Genomic DNA, 23,025 nt, shown 5'->3' on the forward strand with positions numbered 1-23,025 from the left:
GTGCCTGTCCCCCTTGGGTAGGCCATGTCAGGAAACATCAGCTAACCCTGTCCTAAAGGAAACTCCTCATGTCCTTTATTCCAAACCACCTGCAGCAGCCTGGCAAAGGCCACAGCCAAGGCTACACAAATAAAAGGATATGTTTTGAAAGGCCATGGGCAAGCAAATCTGTTAGCTGTTACATACACTAGATCTTTTCATAGCTCCACAATGAAAATGCCTCTGCTGGTTGTCCCCCTGGAGACCAACCAGCTGAGATTTCTGAGCCTGCTCTGCAAAGTAAGATCTGCTGTTGGATGTGACTTGCCCAGTGTTTCTGAGTTTGCTCTGGCACAGGCTTGTTGAAGATGGGCCAAACACATTTTCAGCTGGCTCCCTCGAAGGCCTGTATGAAGGAAATTCCTTCTCAGAAAAAAAAAAAAAAAAAGTATGTATGTCCTAGTCCCCAGTTCTAATTCTTACTCATTTCCCTCCCCTCTCCCAACTCTGACATCTGCCCCAAGAGTATGGGAGGCGCTGCCAGGTCAGTAGGGAGTGTCTGTGGGTCCTGGGGAGGTGTCAGTGTCACACAAGCCACAAAGCAAAGGTCTCAGGTCTCAGAATCCTCCCCACCAGCCCAGGGTACGGTGTGGGTTTGGGCGGCACGGTCCGGAGCAGCTCAGCACCAGATTCAGCTGCTGTGCCCTCGCCGTGGTGGGGACGGGCCGGGATGTGCTATCCCAATGCAGGGAACATCTGTCTTGTGCGGGACATCCGCACTCATGGGGTTCTGAGCCGCGACAAGAGCCCACAGAGGCAAGGGGAGGAGTTGTCCTGGGGCTCTGGGTCAGACCCTGCTCAGGTGTGACTGAGGAACCTGCAGAATGGGAAGAATTCAGAGGGGACATATTTGAGCCCTGATGCCATTCCGAGCGCTGCTTTCCCTCCCCCCTGCCCCGTCCCCACCCCACCGATCGGCCTCTTTACCATGACAAAGAGCCCGGAGGAGCGGGCCGCGGTGGAAATTGCGGTCCGGGGCAGGCAATGGCCGGCTATAAAGGCCTGTCTGCGCTCCGGGGCTGCCTCAGCTCGGTGGTGGGACCTGCCCCCAGGTGGAGGTGACAGCTGGCGTGAGGGGACCCGCCCCTGCGGCCGTGCCCATGTGCGCTCACTTGGCGCTGCCGCCGCGCCCCGCGTACCCCGGCGGGGCCGCCCGAGGCCGCCTGGAGCTCGGCTGGAGCGCGGCGGGGGCCGCAGCACAGGCCCCCACAGCGGCCGGGCACTCTCCGCAGGCTGCGGGCGGGAGGCACACGGCAGGTAAGGCCTTCAGCTACACCCTGGGGCTGACCTCCAGGATAGCTCCCAGGTCAGGCTCAAACGACTTTGAGCGGATTTTTCTCTTTCCCTGCCTTGGTTTCCTAGTGCGTGACCTGGGCAGAGTGCGCTGGGTAGGCGAGGAGGAGGGGTGACCTTGGCCAGTCACGCAACTCTTCCATGCTACTTTTCTTGGGTGGCTGCCAGCCGGTTTCCTAAACCTCAGAAGAACCTGAAAGAGTCGAGGCACTGTCAGGTCTCTGCTCCAGGCTGAAGGACAGAGTGACAACTTGGTCTTATGGAAGTTCATCCTTCTTGGTGCGGGGATGTCTGGGCCTCCTTTTAGTTAAATGCTGTCATTTGTGCCATCGAGAGAAACAGATTCTGGAGATACTTCTTGTGGCATCCTTCATCCTCTTACAAACTCTTTGCATCCTTTATGCACTTATTAATCATGAGCCAAGGCCCGCTCTGAATCACTGGGTGCTGGAAGATCTACTGCTTTAAATCTCGCATTGTTACTCACACTGCTTCTTTCATTTTGCCATTTGCGTCTATTTCCCTCTTATTTCTGTGCTCTGGTTGCACTGCCTTTCCCTTTTGAACCAAAAAGTCCCAGGCGTCGCCAGAGTGACATTTTCTGTTCCTGCCATGCCTCTCCCAGTCCAGTGAGGGGCAATAGAAGAGCTGATAAGAGCAGGTTTTCGCCCAGCTCCACATTATGGTCAGCGGGGCAACACCCTAGCAAGGTAAATGGGTGGGAGGAGAGGCAGGTTTTGGGGTGCCACTTTCAAGCTGTCAGTTGCTGTGGAAAGCTCCAGGCTCAGGCAGAGTGCCTATGGCTACTCGCATGTGGCTACCTGCATGTAGCCTCTCTGCATGCTGCCTGCCCAACAGAGGCAGCGGGCAGATGGACTCTGTGTGCCCCTGTTGGGTTTGGTACATAGCCTTTAACCCCATCTTCAAACACCCTCGTGCCTCTCTCAGAGAGAACCCTTGTAGTGGAAGTCGACGCTTACAGATGTCAAGGCCTTGAGGGAGTGGGTCTGTCACAGGCTTTCATGTTCATGTCTGTTGCACTCTCATGTTCGTGTCTGTTGTTTGTGTTTCTTGCTTCCTCTCTCCTTTCCTCTCTTCTCATGGGAGAAGGAGCATTTTGTCCTGAGCTCAAGCTGCACACGATACATTTCATGGGGCTTTGAGACGACAGGTCAGCTTTAGTTCTACAGTGTCTCGCTGTGGTTCCTAACAGGAGACTTTCCTGTTTTCCAGGCCCACGTTCCCAGCATACTCATTTCTTCCCTATAAGGTTTTTACTGCACAGCCTGCAGGAGCCAAGCATCCTGTGATATCACACGAAGTTTTAGTTTGCCATGCAGCCAGGTCACTGATGTTCAGCTTCCTCAAGGCTCTGCAGTCTAGCTCCATGCAAATAACACTGCAGGCCCTTGCACCTCTTCTACTGACAGCCTCTTCCTGCTTGCTTCCTGCTTCCCTTTGCAATCCTCATGGCCCCGCTCCCCAGTGCTGGAAACCTGCCCCACTACACCCCTGGCTGTTCACCAGCCCCTGCTCTGGGTGCTGTCATCTCCTAGGGATAGCAAATGGCCCAGAGCAGGCAAGCCTTGAGGGGCAGGCACCACAGAGACAGGCCATGTCTCTGTCAGGAGAATTACAAGGGGCACACTACCACAGATGAGGCCACCTTTCTGAGATCCAGCAGGACTCCAAGGCTTTTCAGTGATTGCTTAGTAGACTCTCAGCCTAGGACAGAAGAGGGAAAGGTTTTGTAGGATGGATGGGAAGCCCATTCCTCTGGGGGGCTTTAGTGCTTTGCTCTGGACATGTGTTCTGGTGATTGAGGAGAGTGTCTCAGTGTCACAGCTCTCAGGGTGACTGGTAAGGAGGTTGGGAGACATTGGTTGGGCTCAGTAGTCAGAAGGTGTGCACTGAAATGGCACTGCCCCATTCACTGAACTCCCAGTAGGAGGAGAGGTGATGGACCATGCAGGACAGTTTGCAGTGGAGTAGCTGGAGGAGGGAGGGGTGGGCAGATTCATCACTGTAGTTGGGAAAAAGAGGAGTGACTGCTATCACAGCCCTTCAGTCAGGTTGGCCTGAGAAGGTCTCAGCCTCTCTCAGACCCCAGTAATGTGGCATGTGACACATTTTCTTATTCTTGCAGCCTGAATGACTTTGCATCTTGGCAGGTTTTGTCTTCACTAGGAGCCCAGATTGTTCAGGAAACTTTTCCCTTAGCTCTTTACTTCAACTTTGCCATCAACAGAGATCCCTTAAGACATGTACCAGGACAAATTAGAAGGGACTTGAATGCCTTCCTCTGCACTCTTGAATTTTGTCCCCTATGTCCCTGGTACAGGATTGCTGCCTCCTTTCACCTGTTTCACATACCCACCTTTCCTCTCGCTCTCCTTTTCCTTGTGAAATTCTTCTCTCATCAAAAGCCCCTCTCAGACAAATTGCTCCTTCCACCTACAGTGTCTCCAGCAGTGGCATGGTCTGTGGTGGGAGACAAGGGCAAACAGGAGGGAGGCAATATCCAGTGCCTGATGCTCTCCACCTGCTGCCCTCACTGTGAGCACTGGCTGCTCTGCCCCACTGCACACCCTTGTCTCTATTCAGTGCCTTGGTATTGCTGGGCAGGCAGTTCTGGTGAGCCCAGCCAGCAACCCAGAGCTATGCTTGCAGTCATGACAAGGCCTTTTTACACCACAATCAGACTGAAATATTATTGAGGCCATCTGGAGGAGGAGAGTTCACTGTGAACCAGTGTGCACCACGTTTTCGCACTACTCCTTGCCCTGACTTTTCTGACTGGCAGAAGGTAGTCATGAAGATCCCAGGGGGACTGAGCTGGGAAGCTGCTTGCTCTCAGTGTGCTTGTCTGTGCTCACAGCTCTGTGAAGAAAGGAGGGTCACACAAGCCTTTGCTTCTATAAAGCTCCTGTCTGATAGGCAAGGAAATCTACAGCAGGCAGGGAGCATGCTCATACCCTTACAGCTAAACATTTTGTCTCTTAGACCTTTTCTCATTTTCTTTTTATTTATAGAAGTGTCCCCAGCTTCATCCAGTTCTGGGAATTTCAGCCAATTCATACCAGATTCAGCCACCAGTCCACATTCCTCATCCTCATCCCCACAGCCTTCAGCTAAGTCTCAGAAGGGCAGAGAATATGGCGTGGAGGGGATCAGGAAGACCAAGAGCCGCACAGCTTTCTCCAAGGAGCAGCTGCTAACCCTGCACCAGCGCTTCCAGAGCCAGAAGTACCTCAGCCCCCAGCAGATCCGGGAGCTGGCTGTTGCCCTGGGGCTCACCTACAAGCAGGTGAGCACAGAGACTTTGACCCACAGTGTATCGATCTCACAGTGGCTGAGTGGTCACTTCAGGGAGTGCCAGGATGGAAAGATGAGTCCCCAGCAGGGACTGAGGCCAAGGTGCCAGCTGACAGTTGCTCCCCTTCTTATTCATGCCCAGACATCAGAAGCAGTTTTGCAGATAGAGGGGTCAGTGGCACCTCATTTGGGCCTCCCAAGTCGGGGGTCAGTCAAGGGTTCTGTTGCCAACAACCGTAGTAGAATTGCAAACCCAGTGATGAATATGTTGTTCACCACAGTCTCTACCCTGGGCTTTGCAGCACTTCACAGATTTTTTTCATGCGCTGTGAACTTCTCAGAAACCCTGGCATGCATCTGTTCTCTGAATCACAGGGCTGCTGCAACATGCTTAAAGCTCTTGCTAGTGTATCCTGGGTCTTATTGTGTCCAGTATCTAATAGTGCTCCACACTCAGCACTGCCTGGCTGCTTGACATGTGCTCCCTCCTCCCCATGGGTGCTGCTAGGTTGACACATCACTGCCCTTTAGGGTCTCTGCTGATCTCCAGGTAGGTTGTGTGTAGTGAAATGACGCTGCCTCCAATGATGCCTTTGTAAAGGGGGGGGGGGGGGGGGGGCTAGGCAATGGGGCACAACAGCTCGAAGTTACAAGTCCAAAATCTTCCTGAAATTTGAATCTCAGAGCTGGGCATGATGGTCAGGATGCCCTGGGACTAAAGAAGTTATAGGTGCATTGTAAGTGCATGCACTGAACTGGTTCAGTCAGGAACAAGGCAGGTGGGACAGTCTGCTCTTTCCTTCAATCCACATCCCTGCAAAGGCTGCTTTCACAGTGCAGACACAGCCCGGGGGGAAATGGCCCTGGAATTCGCCTCAGCAAGCAGCTTTGAATTTGGGAACTGCTAGGGACAAGGAGCAGGTTTGTCCCTTCTCTGTTCCCAAACATGCAGAAACAGCGTCTTAGAAGTTTACCTGTAGTGCAGGGGGCTTGTAGAGGTGTCGGCGGATCTGATTCACACCAGTCATGCACATCCATGTTCAGAATGAGTCCATTTATCCCTGCTATCCCTGTCTCCTGACACCGAGCCACCCCCTCCCCCATCACACAGTTGCAGTAGCCACCTGCTGAGACTGCTAGACAGACTCTCCCCGTGGCAACACCCCCCAGGAGTTCCTAAAGGCTTTTATCTGCTGCTGCCCATGTATCTCTGCCACCTGGTCACTCCCTCTGGTTCTTCCTGCTTGTGAATTTGGTTACATTTGTTCTTCTCTCTCCTTTGCTGACATTTTCTTTGCTTTCCCTTCCCCTCCCAGGTGAAGACTTGGTTCCAGAACCGGAGGATGAAGCTGAAAAGGTGCCAGAAGCAGAGCCTGTGGAGCGAACGGGCTCAGTGTCTCACGCAAGTAAGAACATAGCACGTGGCTCATCATGGCTCTTCTGTCTGGGCAGATCAGTCCCCTCTTTCCTCCATGGGGGCAACTGAAACATAGGAGTGTGAGCGTACCCGGCCTTCTGGTTAGCTCAGCACAGAGGCACAGGCTGGGCACCACACCATGTGTACTGGTGGTAGCCCAGCAGTGGGCTGGCTGTACCACAGAAACGTTTCCAGGGAAAAGCTGTTTTCCTCTTACGTATATATGATTGTGTATCCACCCTGAACTATGGGAATGGACATAGTTCTTCTTGCCCTCCGTGCCATTGCTGCTGGTCAATAGACAATATGAAATGTGTAGGGACAGAGCCCCAGTACGTGTCAGGCATGTGGACACCAGTGGAGAGGCTCTGTGTTCTGACTCTCTGCCTTTCCCTTTCAGAGTGGCTTCCAGAGCGGAACTTACCTGGATGTGCACCCCAAATTCCACCAGGGCTACCCCATCACCGCAGCTGGCAACATGCAAGCCATGCCTGCCCCCTGTCAGCACTATGGAGCAGGGCAGAACGCTTACACAATCCTGACCAGCGAGGATGGAGGAGTCTTTGGCAAAGGCGGGGGGACCTGCAGTGTCCAGCAGACAGTGGGCTTCATTGCTCAGCACAAAGTAGACTTTTACCACAGCTATCCTGGCACTGTCGAATATCCAGGCTCCAAGACAGGTGATGGCTGTAATTTTCACCACTCAGCCACCATGGGGGCTCCTTTCCCAACTGCTGCCAGCCATCATCTTTATCATTCCTAAGCACTGTGGATGTGGGGTACTTGGGCAGCCAGGAATCAAATCTTATTCTCATCTCTCCCGTTGTTATTCGTGTGCTGGCCACCTCAGGGACACCTTGTAGCTAAAACCTGTTTTGGCATCCAGATGTGTGCCTGCAGACATGCCGCTGTGCAGAGACCCAGACCCATTTGCCCAGGTACATGCACACAGAACCCTGCATTTCTATGCTCTTACATGTGCACACACATATTACTTTCTTGATTGGCACAGACAACCAAGCTCTCTTATGGCAAAGCCCAAGATCTGCCTACACAGCTTATGCCCTGGATCTTCTTAATTATGGATTGTGTAACTTGTCTAAGGGGAAGCACAGATCCCTTTGGGAATCTCATTTCTATGTATCACTGTACAGTTGTGTGTACAGAGCACATGAAGCCAGGAGCTGTATGGAGAGGTGCTAGTCACTTACCTTTAATTTAAGTTGGAGAAGTTATTGCCACGTGCCAGTTATCCATTTGAAGTGTAATCCATCAGTTCTGTATATCAGCCATGAGATGAAGTGATGAAGTGTCTAATGAAGGGAGTTGTGACAAGTAGCTTGCAGAAAGGCTGGTAAGATGATTTTATAAGCCCTTCCTTCTAGTCTGTATCTTTCTGTGCCTCCCCCTGAGAAAACCTAACAGTGCATTCAATTTGGCAAATAAAAAAGAGTACTTTCAAAGATGCATTATGTATTTTTATATATCTCTTTTTTCCCACTGCAATAGAGCATTGCAATATAAAAACCAGATGGAGCATAAATAGCCATAGCAACTGTATGCCATTGTTATTTGATGCTGAAACTATAATCAGAAATTATTCTGTGTTATTAGTGGATCAGCTTCATGTCTCTTGGCAATGCCAGATATCTCGAGTCAAAGGAACAGGTGAGTAACTCACTCGCCTTAAGAATTTTCCATATCCAGCAGTAGTAAATAGGGGGACTGTTATGGAGGTACTATAATTTCTAAACTTGTCCATGGAAGTGTCTAAGTACCTAAAACCAGATGTGTGCAGCAAAGTATATGCAATAACAGGCCTCCAGTTCCCTGAGTCACACACTTTCTATCACTTTGATGATGACAACGAATTTTTCTTAAAGCAATGAAGTAGGTGTCATGGTTAAAGAAAAAAGCGTGAAATGAGGGCAGTGATTTCTATGACTGGAGTAATAAGAGGCATGGAATTCTATTGGCAAAGCTGATTTATGTCCCTGTGCCTCACAGCTGTTTGTTCCCTCACTCCCTCATGCAGACACTGACTCTGCTGTAAACTGTATGGTGTGCTGACTTTGGCTGTGTTCGTTAATTTTCTTCACAGTATCTGGCATGGGACTGTGTTTTGGATTTGTGCTGAGAATGGAGTTGATAATACAGAGATGTTTTCATTATTGCTGAGCAGGGCTTGCACAGTGTCAAGGCCTTTTCTGCTTCTCATTATCTCCCTGACAGCGAGAAGGCCGGGGGTGCACAAGGAGTTAGGAGGAGACACAGCTGGGAAAACTGACCCCAACTGACCAAACGGATATTCCATAGCATATGGCATTGGGGTCAGGGTAGAAAACTGGGGGGAGGAAGAGGGGACATGCAGAACGATGGTGTTTGTCTTCCTAAGGAATCATTACACAGGATGGGGCTCTGTTGTCCTGGAGGTGGCCTGCCTATGGGAAGGGGTGAATTAATTCCTTGTTTTGCTTTGTTTGTGTGTGCGGCTTTTGCTTTACCTATTAAATTGTTTTTATCTCAATCCACGAGTTTTCCCGCTTTTAGTCTTCTGATTCTCTCTCCCATCCCAGTGATGGGGTGTGATCAAGTTGAGTGGCTGCATGGTGCTCATTTACTGCCTGGCATTGAACCAGAACACGTGGCCGGCATGATTTGGGAAAAGATAAAGCCTTTTGGATGGTGAGTCACGTAGTCTTGGCACAGCCCCCGCTCTCTCCTCTTGCAACCATCAAGCGGCTAAGGATGGGCAAGACTGTTCTCGAAACCAAGGGTGGGGAACAATTAAGTCGACTGAAAAGGTGCTGGCTAGCATGGGAGGGTGGACAATAGCGGCAATTATCAAGGCTCTCATACCAGAATGAAGATATTTTTCAGTTCTTCTCAAGCCGACAGTTCTGTTTACTTACCTGAATATAACCTAAAACCTTTCCATGCCAACCCATCCAAGGCCGCTGTAAGTGAAAAAAGTTGAGCTTGCAGCACGTCCTCACTAATAATTCTCTGGAAAAGGAGCCACATGTCATGCCCTGCTCCTTCAGAGATGCTTTAGGACAGGCAGGATTTTGCTGTGGAGGCTCTGGGACTGGCTTGCAGAAAGCTGCTGTCTGTAAGAGCAACAGCTGCGATCTCCCTGCTATTGACCTTCAGCAAAGTAGTGCTAACAAACAGTGCCAAATCTTGCAGTTTCCTCAGAGACACAATTTTTCGGAGGTAACATCCAAAGATAAACCTTATTGCCACAGGTGGTTATGGAGTCCAAAAGCCTGCAGCAATTCCAAACAGGCAAGTAAGCAGCTCCCAGGAAGGGAGATCACTGATGTCTGCTGTATCAGGAGCTGTATTCCCAATGTTCTGTGTAAAAACAGCAGGAATGCAGCTACTGTTAGAGGGAGGCCCTCAGCCCCAGCCAGCCAGAGGGACACTGGGGACTTAATTCCTTTTCTGGTCTTTCTCTAGTATCTAAGCAATGACTTTGCTGGATCTTGGGGCTCCCCCAAAGCAGAAGTCCCAGTGTTGTAATTTGTAAAAGATTTAATGGCCTGGACACTCTCCAGCTGCTAGACAGCAGATGGACTTTTGTCAAGTATGAAAAATTAATTCTAGCCTGGTTATGAAAGAGATTCTCAGATATGACCTGAGGGTACTCTTCAAAACTTTGGACAGCAGGAAGACTATATGACCCTCACAGGTTGGAAAATACTTGGGATTGTAGTTTCTTGGGTTTTTTGTTTTGGTGATTTGATGTTGGGGTTTTTTTTTAGGTTTTTTTTTTTTTCCTTTTATTTTAATATCCAAGTGCAATGATTTAGAATAATTCATGCCTCATGACTATTCAGTATCAGCCAATATGCTGCTGCCCTCTGATGACGGGCCAGGCAAGAGACATGTGGCAATGCCTGACTGAAAATTTCCAAAACCCTGCTAGCTCAGCCTTCGGGTCATGTGGTGTAGTTAGCTAAATATGCTTACATATGCCTCTAGGGAAGAGCCTATTAAAGCAAAGATCATTACTTTTATCTGCACTGGAGAGACAACTGGGGCTGTGAGCCCTTGCTCCTGGATCACTCAGAAGAAACACATAGCTTGTAAAACCCCTGCAGGCCACACGGACATGGAGAGCAAGGAATGAGGTTGTTTCCACTGCTCTTGGTATTTGCCCTGTGGGATAGCTGGAACCCAATGAAATACAGAATAAAATCCTGGTCTGCAACATCTGTACCAGACCCAATTTCTTCTGTTTAGGTGGAGTTCTCTGCATCACTGGAACTACATCTGCAGCTTTTTGGTCACTGCAGATATTGTAAATGAGGAGTGCATTCCCACAAGCTGTAACATGTATGAAGAGCTCCAAATCATCTTACAGCTTAATCCTAAAAATATTTGCTAGCAAGCAAATCATATTTGCAGTGTGCAGAAGTCACTGTTACACAGCAGAGTCATGAGAAGCAGCAGTCCTAACAGAGATGTAATGCATCCTAGCAGAAAGCTTTTGCTGGGATGCACTTTCTTCCCCTAAGGAACTAATACCAACACTTCTGCAATGATGAGGCTGGAGGCACCTGCATCTCCATCAGTTTTGGTAGTAGTGCCCAATTACCTGTGCAGTTGTTTCACATGGTGATGTGATTCAGGCATGTGAAGGTAACAGAAGAGATCACCAGCTCTGTGGAAAGACAGAGTCCTGTTTTTTTAATTCCACAGGCTCTAGAAACACTTCCTGGGCAGCTGTATGTCCTTTCCAGCCCACCTTCCAAAACTCGAAGAACAGCTGCTCCACATGCTCCCTCCAGCTACACGTGCTTGCCAAACCTGCACACAACCCAGGCTGAGCAATCAGGAGAATAACACAGCCATGAGGGAACACTCAATTTCCACAGAACACTCCCACAGTACATGGAGTAACAAACCACAACACGCAGAGCAATCATTTTCAGCCCCAGGGCTGTTTTAGCAACAATATCTGTTTTTGCAGAAAGACATCTGCCAGCAGAGTTCTGCCTATCTCCTTACCTTTGCAGCAGACACGTGGAAACAAAACCTACAGAGCAGCACAGGTAAACTGCAGCAGGCATCCTCTGCAACTGTTTTGCAAATATCTGTATATTACTTCTTTAAAGATTGCATCTTAAAAGAACCCCAAAATCATAAGCTGCTAATTCTAAAGCTGAAAGACAAGGCATAGTATGTATGACTTGTATAGGTGATTTTTATGGTTCACCTCTATTTTTTTCAAGTCAATTGTTTAAATTAATACTATTGCTAGAAAATGACCCAGAATTCATTCAATGCTACTGGGATATGAATCTCCCATCCAGATGAGAGGAGCTCTTGCTCTGTAATTCAAAAAAACAGGTGAACCTGGCATTTCCCCCTCTTCCAGGCCAGATTAACCTTTTTCTCCTGTTTTAAGCTTGGCAGCCCAAATATATCAGTGACTCATTCTTTTGTCTTTCTCTGCACAGGCCCAAGCCTCTGCTCCTCTCTCCTTCCTGTACCTACTGTACCTTGCCTTGGGAGCAGAGGTTTGCAGCAGGAAAAGAGGGGAATATGCTCTTGCACCCACACAAGCAGGGTCTGTTGAGCAAAGGACCTGCAGCAGTCTGAGCAGTGAGCTGCCAGTTCAGTAATTGTGCTCAGTGGGAGTACCCATTGAATTACCCCTTTTGGACAGGTGAAGGGCTTCAGTGGTGTGGGGTACTTTGAAGAACAAGGGATCAAACCTAAAGACAACTTCTGTTAATTGGGAGTATGACTAAATAGCAACTTGGTTCTGGTTTTGTTGCAGCGCTGGAGGCAGGAGCTTTAGTTACTTAGTTGCAGACTTCTGTTGCCCTTTGAGGTCAGCGCAAGAACCCCAACAAAGCTGCATATTTAATTAAGCCGGATTCCAGACCTCCAGTTGTGACCTTCTGGAGCAGGAGGCCGCACAATCTCCAGGACGCTTTCTTTTGCTCCATCCTTCCTCAATACTTTTTTTTTAAGCACTACTGCTGTTTAAGGGCTAATAGAAGCACGTTACAGGGCTGCACATCACTTCAAGCCAGCAGCTTGCCCAGTCGCCTGGCCCTGGAGCCTCCCCCACCCTCCTTGCAGCAGGTCACACACCTGCATATTAAAAACAGGCTGATAGGCTTTTGTGACTTGCTCCTTTTAAACAATTACCTGATCCCACCTCTGGGAGAAACACGGTAGGGTTATTTTCCCCCTCCCTTTCCTCAGTACTGTAGCACAACTCTTGTAGCCAGCATCACAATATTAAAATAAAGTAATTTATTTTCAAGTCAAACAACTTTGTAAGAACATTAACATTAAGAACATTGAACATTAACCAGAAAAACCAATAAAACACAACATGAATATAACATAAAACATGCTTGGTAACACTGTAAAAAACAAACTTTATGGAAAATTATTCAGCAACAACAAACATTCACCTCCTTTGCAGTAGAAGCTCTGCTGCAGGACACACAGGACAAGGATCAGAGATCACCTGCTAGAGAGGCAGCAAAGAAGGTGAGACTAGAACAACAAACAGACCTTAACAACCTCTGCTGTTCACAGCTGTAACATTGCACACTGGCCTCAATGAATGAGGTTAAAACTCATCAATACCCAAAGCATCTTTGCCAAGGGTTAGCTGTGAACAGACAGGCACACTTAAATAGGAAACTAGCTCCAGGCAGCAGGGTGCTGAGCCCCCCCCCCATTAGATAAAACACCACTAGTGGAGGGGCAAGAAAAACAAATCGAACATGACTTGAAAACCCTGGAAATCCCATGGGTGAACACAAGAGGTGGGAGCAAAAAATACTCAAACCTGAGACTCATACCCACTCTGGGCCCCCATGGGATGCCAAGGTAACTGGCATTGATTCTGTATAGGAGAGCTCGAAAATGGTGTGACAGTGTCAGAGGAGCTCTGGAAGTTGAAGGTGTCTTCAACCTCCACGCTGACATAATCTATATTGTCAAAGTAGCTGTGATAGAAGTTCATTTGCTGGCTTAATAAACCCATGGTTTGCTGGGTATTGCAGCTCGTCCCACCTTTTCCAAAGAGCTCCTCATCCTCCACAGAAGAGAACGAGTACAGGTTCTGCCCATTTCCGTACATCTGTCCGCTGCTGTAAGCCTGGTGCACGTTGGATACGGCCTGGAAGTTCCTGCTGGAACCGGCAGGGAAGACCTGGTGGAACGCGGGTGCGATATCCAGGTATGCAGCCTGATGAACCCCATTCTAGGAGACAAAGAAAGTCGTTCAGCAGTGCAGAACCACACCAACGGCCCATTCTTTCGGATGGGTCCTCATTTCTCCCCCAGCCCCCCCTCCAAGCCGAACAATAGCGCCTTTTTCAGGCCCATTGTCCTTCCACCCAAGAGACCAGTAATAGCAGAGATGACCGGTTAGTAATCTCCAGCTCAACACGTCCAGGAACAACCACGCTCGGGGGGGAAAACCAGCCTGAAAGAGATGCCATTGTAAGCCCTGTTACAAGGAATACAACTGGCTCGGTAATATTGAGTCCTGTGGCTTGTTTGAATTACCAGGTTGGGCATTCTCCCCGCAGACTGGAGGAGCCGTGACTGGTGGTGATGAGGGAGTTTACTCACCTGTGGTAAATACATCCCTTTATCCATCCACTGGCTCTCCTTTTGGCAACGCTTAAATTTCATCCGTTGATTCTGAAACCATGTTTTCACCTAAAAGTGATGCAGAAAGGACCTAAATTACAAATTAATTTTGAAAAGCTTGCTACACATCCTTACTTCTGCTACAATCCTGTTTTTGACTTCTAATACTGTAAATAATTTCAGCAGATAACAACGTGCAGCAGATGCAGGTGGCTGTAAAATCACAGAGCTGAGACATGAAAACTTAAGATTCCTATTCCTTAGATCACCACTGGATCTTTCCCGACTTCAAAACCCCTGCCTAAAACACCGGCTAAGGCAACTGCAGGAATCCGGTTGTAGAGCACCGTCTCACTGCTGTACCATGGTCAGGGCTCAGCAGCGGGTCGCTCCTTTAGTCAGACACAGGCAGCTGCTGAGGCAAGGACCCTTCCTTCCTCTAGGGAGAGCCCACGGTGCCACTCCGGCTAGGAAAGGCCACTTGCATAGCAGCGCAGGTCTCTTTCTACACTCAGAGACAACACATGTCCGTGCAGAACACGAACCTGACTCTGCACAGCCCTGCTCTGTAGGGCCTTTCAAACATCTGCATGCAGTGGGTGGGTAGTGCTGGAACCAAACGTAACACTGAGTCATAGATTTTCACACCCTCTGCTCTCTCACGTAAGAGGCAACACTTGCAAGACAATGAAAGGAACTTCTCTCTGGGGTCCAAGAAAAACGAAAACCACACACCAAAAAAAAAAAAAAAAAAAAAAAGAAAAAAAAAAAAGACAAAAAAAAAAAGACCCCAGATCAGGTGCGGCTCAAAGCAAGATGTTCACCTGCTTGTAGGTGAGCTGAAGGGCAGCGGCCAGCTCCCGGATCTGCTGGGGGCTGAGGTACTTCTGGCTCTGGAAGCGCTGGTGCAGGGCTTTCAGCTGCTCCTGCGAGAAGGCTGTGCGGCTCTTGCCCGTCTTCACCACACCCTTGCCTTGTGCCTTGGCCTTCTGCTGGGAGGAGTGGGGAGAGGGGCTCCCCGCTGCCGTGGGGCTGGTGGCAGAGTCGGGGGTGTGGTACTGCGTGAGCGTCCCGGAGCTGGAGGAAGCTGGAGAGTCAACTGAGGAGGAAAAGACAACTGCGGTGAACAAAATAACTCAGGCAAGACTCACAACACCGTGCAAGTCCAGTTTATAGGGAGAATTCGAGATTGCGGGTGCCCTGGGGGCCCGCCGGGCTCGCAGCCGTGGGCAGCAGGGCACAGGTCGCCTCACGGCAGCGGAACCGCTGCGCCCCTGTGGGCAGAGGGGCCCCGCTGGCACCCGGCTGCCGCCCGCAGCACCGGCATCGCCTCCCAGCCCCGGGGCCCGCGGCCAGGCCAGGCCAGGGCAGCCCCACGGCTCGGCCCGCCACGTACCTGAGGGACTGGGCGTCTTGGCCGCGGGCAGCGGGAGCGCGTCCGGCGCCGGAGCCTCCTCGGTGGGCACGCTGTCCATGCTGCCTGCGGAGAACCAGTAATAGTCGCCGTACCTGGCCGCGCCCGGGTACAGCACATACTGCGGCGGGGCGAGGTGGGCGCTCATGGCCGGGCCGGGTGCCCCTGCCCCAAGCATGAGTGGAGGTGACCGCCGAGACTGCCGGCAGCCCAAGGACAGGCGCTCCTGTGGGGGGGAGATGGGGGGGACGCTTTAAATCCGCCCCAGCCTGGCCTTGGCTGGGGGGTATTGTCATGACCATTGTCATGTTAAAAGTTGGTTGATTGGGGGGAAGGGACTTCGAGGGACCGGGGGAGGGCTGGGACACAGGGCTACGCTTGCCAGCTTGGCGGGGATGAGTACATCACTCCCTGCTGGGGCGTGCCAAGGAGGTCCCTGCTCGCCCCTCGGGGCAGCAGGCCCGAGCGGAGCCGCCCCGTGAGCTGCCCGGAGCTGGGCAGACATCCCCCACCCCCACATTTCACAGCTCTCCACCCAAACAGAGAGAATGGCCCCGGAACCCGCCGCGGGGCTTGAGGAGACTTTGTGCGTCTGCATTGCAGATCGCAGCCATCGTTGCAAAGAGATAAGCCCTGCACCTCGCCGCGAGTGAATCCGGACTGGGGCAGGGGCACGGCCCCTCACAGCCGTGTCTGTGTGTGGGGAACAGGGCTTAAAGAAAGCCGGGCTGCTGCTCCCGGCGGCTCGCCCAAGGCTGAGCCAGGCACTCCTGTTCTGCGCATTTCCCAAGCTTCTTTCCCCGGCCATTTAAGACTTTCTAAAAAGTAATATCTTAAAACCAAAAATTATTTTTAAAAAAATTTGTTACTCAGCAGGGAGAGATGGGAATCACCGGGTCACATTCAAAAGGAGACAAGAGCACTGCAGCTGTAAAAGAGCTCTACAGATCTTGAGGATTTGAAGTTAGGGCCTACGGCCTTCTTGGGGAGAATAAAGTTTCCCTTGCCACCCTCCTGCCCCAGCTATTACTGCTTACTTTAAGGAAATTAAAAACTTATCGGTAGGATCTCACACCCCGGGAGTTACAAAACCTGGAAAACCACCTGGAAAAAGTACAAGTGAAGGCACGTGACGCACCAAGCAAATCCCCCACCTCCTCCAGCGCACGGAAACCGGGCACAGGCAGCGGTGTAGCTACTAACCTGCTGCACTGCTAAACGTCTCTAGGGCCTGACAGAGAAAGGCCTCCCTTGATTTCAATTTATCTCCGCCTCCTATCTTGAGTCCTAATGAGCCCCAGCTGGTCCCCTGAGCCAGCAAGGAAGGGTCCTTGCCGCGCTTACTTTTGATCACCTCCTAATGAATGATTTAGTTTCTCAGAATCCGGACAAGATCTAGTCAGGACTGTTAGGAGTGTGGGAGAAAGAGGTTGTGATCTCTTACAATGAAAATACCGAGGTGTGAGGGATGAGAATACCGAGGCAGAGCCTAGCCCCGAAGCAAGCCGAGACAGCCGGGCTGTGGGTTGGGCCGGTCCCTGGCTCGCAGAGCAGATGCCTGATCGCAAAGGGATTTTCTATGGGGGCGAAGCCGTCCCGCTGCCCTCGGCGGGGCCGGGAGCCGCCGGCCCCCGTGTGCCCGGGACACGCGTGGCGTCTCCCCGAGCTGGCCAGGAGCAGCCCCTGGCAAGGACGGGAAATCCCGCGGGGTTTATGGCCCAGCCCTGGCGTTCGGCGGCCCCGGAGAGCCCCGAGCCGTGCGAGCACACACGGCTGGGCAGGGGAACCAGGGGAATTCGGGTTTTACAGGCGGAGTAACGCCGCCTCTGCCAGCGAATCCTCCTCCCTCGGAGAGCCGCGTGCGTGTGCTTGGAAAGGCAGCAAGACTGCTCTGCTCGCAGTCTGCAATTTTCATACATAGATCAGGTTTTTTTGTATATATCCGCTTCTGTGCCAGGGTCAGACCTGCTTTGTAGTGAGCATGCAGCTGATTTAATTCTTCCCCTCCTCCCTTTTTTAAAAAGTCTTTGTCTTATTTTCATTTTCTCATCCAATTTGTCTTCCATTCCCTTTGTTTTATGCTTTAACCACCAAATCGCTTTTCCACATATCCCCTTCCAGTGAGAATAAATTGCTCCCTCACCCTAATAATGCCTCTAATCAGCTTACCAAACATATATTTTTAAATGCAATTGTGAGAGAAATAAGACTTGTGCAAGTGTATAAAACCATACCATCTAAAGTCAGAATTTATTAAGGAAAAGAAATTAATTTCTTTTCCCCCAAATAAATGATACACATGAAAACATATTGCAAAGGTAAGTCCAGAAGTCATACAGACACAGAGGATGCTACGGGAAACATGATGTGGACATTTGGGAAGCTCGTGGGATGATCAGGTTTGGAACATCTGCCTGTGTCACCATCAGCCTTCAGACTGAATATCCTGCCCATGAATCTCTAGAGCTGATGTGCTTTTAAAAAATGTTGGGAAAATTTAAAAAAATTTAAAAATTTTTAAATCTCTAGAGATTATATGCTTTTAAAAAGTGTTGGGAATGACTCACAGAGCAGATGCAAGTATCCACTTGTGTTTCTTTCGGAACTGTTTTCAGTTGAAACTGCAACACAGGTCAGATCTAGTCTAATCCTGTTTTTCCCAACAGGGCCAAATAGCAGGAACGACTTGGGTTTTGACCCTGGATTGTGTCCCCCTCTCCCTTCATTCTGTGGCTACCCCCTTATTTTTCAGTTCTCAGATCATTATGCACTCATTATGTACTGAGGAGCATTATTTAGGTGAGTGATAAATTGGCTTATTCTTGACACCCATACCCTCACCCATGGGATTGTTTGTAAGGACATCAGCACATATCTTTCCTGTCAAGTGCGTGGGGCTGAATGCAGACACTCACTGAGCTTAGCGTGCCCCAACAAACCCTTTCTGTAGTGCTTCAGCAGCAGAGACAGAAGCTCAGCTCCAAAAGCAGTCTTGGCCTCTTTGTCTAAGCACAGTGAGATGGGACAGTGGCTGGAAGGTGTTTCATCCAGGAAGTTCCCCCTACAAGGATCTCCCATTATTCTCAGTAGGGTCCCTACCTGCAGAGGGCTGGAGCTCAAGCTTGCCCTGAAGTGATGCAAAACCTCCAGTTTACATAGATGGAGGCTGGGGAAGCACCAGCTGGCTAATGCTGCAAATCCAGCTGTGGAGCTCACACCACTGGGTCAGAAATACCTCAGAGCCTCTCTAAACTCAGTTTGATCAACAGGATGATGCTGTAGTGGTAGAGATTGTCTCGAATTTTACAGAGATTAGGTGCTCTCCTGCCTCCTGCAGCTGGCTGTGATGTGGGTCGCCTGTGTTTTGGTAGAGGCTGTGAAGTGCCACTGCGTGTCGCTGTGCCACTCTGCCCGTGCTGGGGATGCTCTGCGGGGCAGCCGGGCGCTGGCTCGCTATTGCTGAGCGGGGAGCCACGGCCAGAGCCCCACTGCCCCTCGGAGCTTTTCCTGGGAGCCACCGTCCCCTGACAGCGACGTGTGTGCTTGGGGAAGGCAACTGGAAATCCTTGCCTTGTGTTCTGTTGAGCTTGTCTGAGCTTTCATCCCAAGAAGGCACCTTTACGTTCATTATTTTATTTCTGTGAAATTTTATTATTTTATTTATTATTTTAAATTTTTATTATTTTTATTTGTTTTATTTTATTTTTATTTTATTTTATTTTTAAATTAAATTAAATTAATTTTATTTTTTATTTTAAAAATTTATTTTCTTTTTATTTTCTTTTTCTTTTTTATTTTAAATTTAATTTGATTTATTTTTTAAAATGTCATTATATTTTAAATTTAATTTAATTTAATTTTAATGATTTTATTTTATTAGTTTTATCATATTTTTATTATTTTATTTTATTTTATTTTATTAATTTAATTTTAATTTTATTTTTACATTTTTAAATTTTATTTTATTTTTATTTTTAATTATTAAAATTTTATTTAAATGTATTTTATTTAATGTATTTATATTTTATTTTTTAAAAATTATTTACTTTTAGTTTCGTTTAGTTTAGTTTATTTTTTATTTTATTTTAAAGTGAACACTCCCCAGGTGAGGCGTATGAAAACACTCCTGCCCCGCAGACCTCAGTGCTTGCCCAGCACTTGGCTCTGGACAGCCTGTCCCCTGTAGCATGGTCATAGCCTGCAGTGTGGACCCAAGATGACATACTGTAGAAGGAAGGGAATCACGAAAGAATAACAAAAATTAGGCCCTCATTCATATTAAAATACAGTTTTCCTTTGTCCCGACTCTTTAGAGGAGCAGGTAGAGAAAAGGACAAATCTCCTCCCTCCCCCTGGCAGCCCAGTCTCTCAGTGCCCTGAGAATTGCTGGGTGATGTGTCCCTTTGTCAGCAGGGCCACAGACTGGCACGGGCCATCCATGGCACATGGCCAAGTGCTTCCCTGAGAAGGCAAGAAAGCTGCGTGTCGTAGAGCAGGTGGCAAGCAGTGAGAACATGAATTTCTAGGGTTTGATAGGTCTGTTCTTTCTTTACCATCCTTCATCCATGTCGGCCATGCACTTGTGCCAGAGTGCTGTAGCTGTGAGCACTCATCTCAAGAAGCATCCCCTACCAGTGCCCATCAGCTGGAATACGGAGCAGTCTTGCAAGCAGCTTGGAGCCAGGGTTATGTGAAATCCTGGGGAACATGGATTGGAGATGTGCAATCAGGCAAAAACCTTCCAAGCATCCTCTCTGCTGGAATCCTCCCCCCTCCCTGCCCTTCCTGGTGTGGTTGTTCCCATAGGCTCTGTTGGCAAAAGCAGACAGCACAGACAGAGCTGTCTTCAAATGCTTTCCACCCTAAGGGGGGAATGACAAATCCCGTGTTTTGCACTGTACCAAGGCCCCGTGCTTGGCATGAGCCACCTCCCCCACTCTCCTCGAAAAGCTGCTCTACATCCAGCGCTTGGTCTTTTGTTCTCCAAACACACACCAGTCATGAACTTTGAAATTACACAGAAGGGTCTTTTCCCCCCTCCCCTGAGCCTTCTTTGTCTTCCTCATTCTCTAGGGATAGCTTCCCACAAAATGCAATGCTGCCAGAGCCTTCAGCTCAAGCGGGACCCTGAAGTGGTGGCTGAATCTCTGCTCTCTCGAGTTCACCACGTATTATGGCACCTGCTTTCTCCCACATCTCTCACCTGAGGATAATCCCACGTATGTGCCCATGGTAAATTAATATCAGGACAGAGCTAATGAGGATTATGTGCCAAGTGGGTGGCTGTAATCACACTCGTGCAGGCCATAAGTGGGCACACAGTGTGGAAGTGCTTCTAACACATCCCACAACCAAATTCTTCCAAGTTAGCACATACTTTTCAGGCAGCTCACTGTGCCAAATCTGTGCTGTGTTTTTTTAAGTCCCAGAAAGTCCCCAAAGGAGCAGATCACCTGTGATGCGAGTCTCTAATTACAGCGAATGCTAGTATTAGGAAAAATGGTTCTCAGTTTTCAAATCCGTCAGGGCTTGAGACAGGGATCCCCCCCATTGCCCCCACCTATGCACCGTCTGCTTTTCTCCAAGACCGGCTCTTGCACATGCATTCTGAGCGATTAGCAAGTGTTAGAGCCTGAGGCTCCCTGGCTGGCACCCGCTCTACATCTGAATGGCAGAGCCGCTAAGCCCAGGGCTGTGGAATGGGATCTGCAAGTGGATGTTGTCTGCGCTGCCTGACGGAAGAAAAAGATTTACCTGCCTTTGTCTGACAATATTTAGATGGCCGGCTTGGCTGAGATGGAAAGAGAGAGAGACAAAGAAGAGACGAACAGTGAGAGGCTGGAGCTTTCTTAGCTGTCATTTGTCTAGGAATTAAATCCAGTGAAGGCTGGAAAGTGGGCGGGGGAACACTGCCGTCATTATTGGTATAAATGTTAAAATTACCTGTACTTCATCTTTTTAAAATTCCATAGAGCTCAAATTAGGCTGTGAAAGCACATCTTGTGGGCGCAGCAACAAAACACCAAAGAGACCATGGTATGGACTGCATCTCTCCCCAGGTGCAAGGTCAGAAGCCACAGAATCATACAGTGAAAGAGCTCCAGACTCCCAGACTACTGTGACAAAAGACAAATGCTTCTCCAGCAGAGCTTAGTCATGATGGAGCCATGACTCTGTGTTGAGAAAAACATTTTGCTAAAAGTTCCTTGTTTAACCCAGTTGTGTCTTTCATGCAAAGTCGGGGTTAAGACAAGCCTGAGAACAACTCCTCTTAACCCCACTCACGACTATATTATTTTGCTGTAATTATAAACAGCCTAATAATAGTGTCAAAAGTGCTTGCATATGCAAAGTAACCTTGCAGACTATTTAATGGCTCTGGTGCAGAGATGCAGGTGTCAGTTGTGATCCAACAGGGATCTCTGATGTGATAGCGCCTCAGATGTCTCTCTTCACTCACTGCATCCATGAAACTTCACCAGTTCTCCAGCAGAAATGGTCAAGTTAGGTGTAATTCACCTCTCCTCAGCCACTGCACTTCACAGACATTGACACAAACCACCAAAGATTTCAGTTTCTATCAGTAACCACTTGCTCTGTGAACCAATGTGCTGGCACTCTTTCCCTGTGATTTGATCCCCAGAGAATACATGTGCACTGGTCATAGGATTCAACATTGTCTTCTTCATGTGCTGAACTTCTTGTGTGTTGAGAGAGCTGCTTGGAGCACCTGGAGCTGTCCTCGAGTTGCTGAAGGATGCACTCATGGAAGTGCCAAGGGCTGCTGGCAGCCTGCTTAGCAGCAATCTGCTATGGCACCAGGGAATAGGAGGAGAAGCAAATTCTCAAAATCAGGCTGTTCTGTGTAACATCCTCTTTGTAGCCTTAAAACTTCCCTTATGGTGAAAGACATGAACATCTTGTTTCAGCCTTTCCTGAACTGAAGGCCCAAAGGGAGTGAGTTAGTCCAGTGGGACAGGTGCTGATTTCTGTTCCCTCTGTTCCCTCAGGAGCACAGGGAGGGATTCTTTTCCCATGACAATCAAAGACACACATAGAGCTGGGTAGCACTGAAGTTTGAGATTTGTTCTGTTCTTGAAATAGCGCACCTGAGGGCACACTGGCCCTTTATTTACATGTGGCAATGCATGCATTCCAGGACAGAGAAATAAAGCTAGACACAGTGAGAAAAAGCTGGGCCACAATAAGTAGAGGGGAGGTAAGAGAAAAAGAGAACAGAAAACCATTTTATTAGGTCCAGGTTCCTAGATTGCCTTCATCGTTATGGTGTCTGAGCATTTTCCGGTGGAGTATTCGGTGGCCTGACTCAGATCTGCCACATGTGGGTTCTCTGTCTCTTTCTCATCCTCTCCTCAGGGAGACAGCTGCACTTGTTGTGGAAGAGTTGACTTAGGCTCGGCAGGCCTGGGTTTGGGGCTTGTTTATAACATGCTTGCAGCTGTCTGTATTTGAGGAGTGTGTTGGAAACGTGCACCTTTTACTTGGAAGTGAAACAGTGAGACCAGGGCATGCTGTAGCACGGGCTTACCCCTGAGACACCTCTGCTTCCTGCTCAGACTAGATTTTCACAGGGTTAGGGAGCTCCCTGCTATCAGTACAGTCGAACTGCTGAGACCAGTAGATGTCAGCTGTCACCTTCAGAGAGGTAAAGGAACCTCCACGTACTGGCCTGAGGCCACTGGGTGCATCAAGATGTTGAGCTGGGCAGTGTGGCAAGCAGGGGCCGGCCTCAGTTAGAAAACAGAGCTCAGATACAAGGAAAAGCAGGTCAGCAGGGATGGGTGAAACACTCCCAGCCCTGCCCTTGTGCTCTCTGAAGTCAACTGACTTAGGAGGCTGCCTACGCTGTTTGCCAGCTGATGTTGGAGGGGAGGAGAGTTTAGCTTTATCT

General features: G+C 49.2%; 2 protein-coding genes across 5 annotated transcripts; one reads left to right on the forward strand and one right to left on the reverse strand.

The window, feature by feature from the left end:
* Nucleotides 1-1,139: 1,139 nt before the first annotated feature.
* Nucleotides 1,140-6,827, forward strand: LOC131572394 (homeobox protein NANOG-like). The gene is made up of 4 exons (XM_058825565.1): nucleotides 1,140-1,296; nucleotides 4,365-4,639; nucleotides 5,964-6,053; nucleotides 6,465-6,827. Exons 1-4 carry the CDS (start codon nucleotides 1,140-1,142, stop codon nucleotides 6,825-6,827), a joined length of 885 nt encoding a protein of 294 aa, XP_058681548.1.
* Nucleotides 6,828-12,326: 5,499 nt separating this feature from the next.
* On the reverse strand, nucleotides 12,327-16,339 carry LOC131554707 (homeobox protein NANOG-like). Of its 4 annotated transcripts, none has more exons than XM_058800259.1 (5): nucleotides 16,317-16,337; nucleotides 15,096-15,339; nucleotides 14,524-14,798; nucleotides 13,679-13,768; nucleotides 12,327-13,304 (listed from the first exon to the last, which is right to left on the reverse strand). In XM_058800259.1, exons 2-5 carry the CDS (start codon nucleotides 15,289-15,291, stop codon nucleotides 12,882-12,884), a joined length of 984 nt encoding a protein of 327 aa, XP_058656242.1. In that variant the 5' UTR covers nucleotides 15,292-15,339; nucleotides 16,317-16,337; the 3' UTR covers nucleotides 12,327-12,881. The 4 variants fall into 4 exon arrangements, with proteins under 4 accessions (XP_058656242.1, XP_058656241.1, XP_058656243.1 ...); XM_058800258.1 differs by having other exon boundaries at nucleotides 16,252-16,336; XM_058800260.1 differs by having other exon boundaries at nucleotides 12,329-13,304; nucleotides 15,096-15,179; nucleotides 16,252-16,339.
* Nucleotides 16,340-23,025: the final 6,686 nt, after the last annotated feature.

The sequence above is a fragment of the Ammospiza caudacuta genome, chromosome 2, assembly GCF_027887145.1.
Source record: "Ammospiza caudacuta isolate bAmmCau1 chromosome 2, bAmmCau1.pri, whole genome shotgun sequence".
NCBI lineage: Eukaryota > Metazoa > Chordata > Aves > Passeriformes > Passerellidae > Ammospiza > Ammospiza caudacuta.

Excerpts from the sequence above, each read along its gene's own strand:
- LOC131572394 (XM_058825565.1), top strand. The coding sequence starts at position 1,140 with ATGTGCGCTCACTTGGCGCTGCCGCCGCGCCCCGCGTACCCCGGCGGG. Across the intron at positions 4,640-5,963 it reads TGGGGCTCACCTACAAGCAG|GTGAAGACTTGGTTCCAGAA; the intron begins GTGAGCACAGAG and ends TTCCCCTCCCAG. Across the intron at positions 6,054-6,464 it reads GGGCTCAGTGTCTCACGCAA|AGTGGCTTCCAGAGCGGAAC; the intron begins GTAAGAACATAG and ends TTTCCCTTTCAG.
- LOC131554707 (XM_058800259.1), bottom strand. The coding sequence starts at position 15,291 with ATGCTTGGGGCAGGGGCACCCGGCCCGGCCATGAGCGCCCACCTCGCC. Across the intron at positions 14,799-15,095 it reads CAAGACGCCCAGTCCCTCAG|TTGACTCTCCAGCTTCCTCC; the intron begins GTACGTGGCGGG and ends TTTCCTCCTCAG. Across the intron at positions 13,769-14,523 it reads TTCAGCTCACCTACAAGCAG|GTGAAAACATGGTTTCAGAA; the intron begins GTGAACATCTTG and ends CATCACTTTTAG.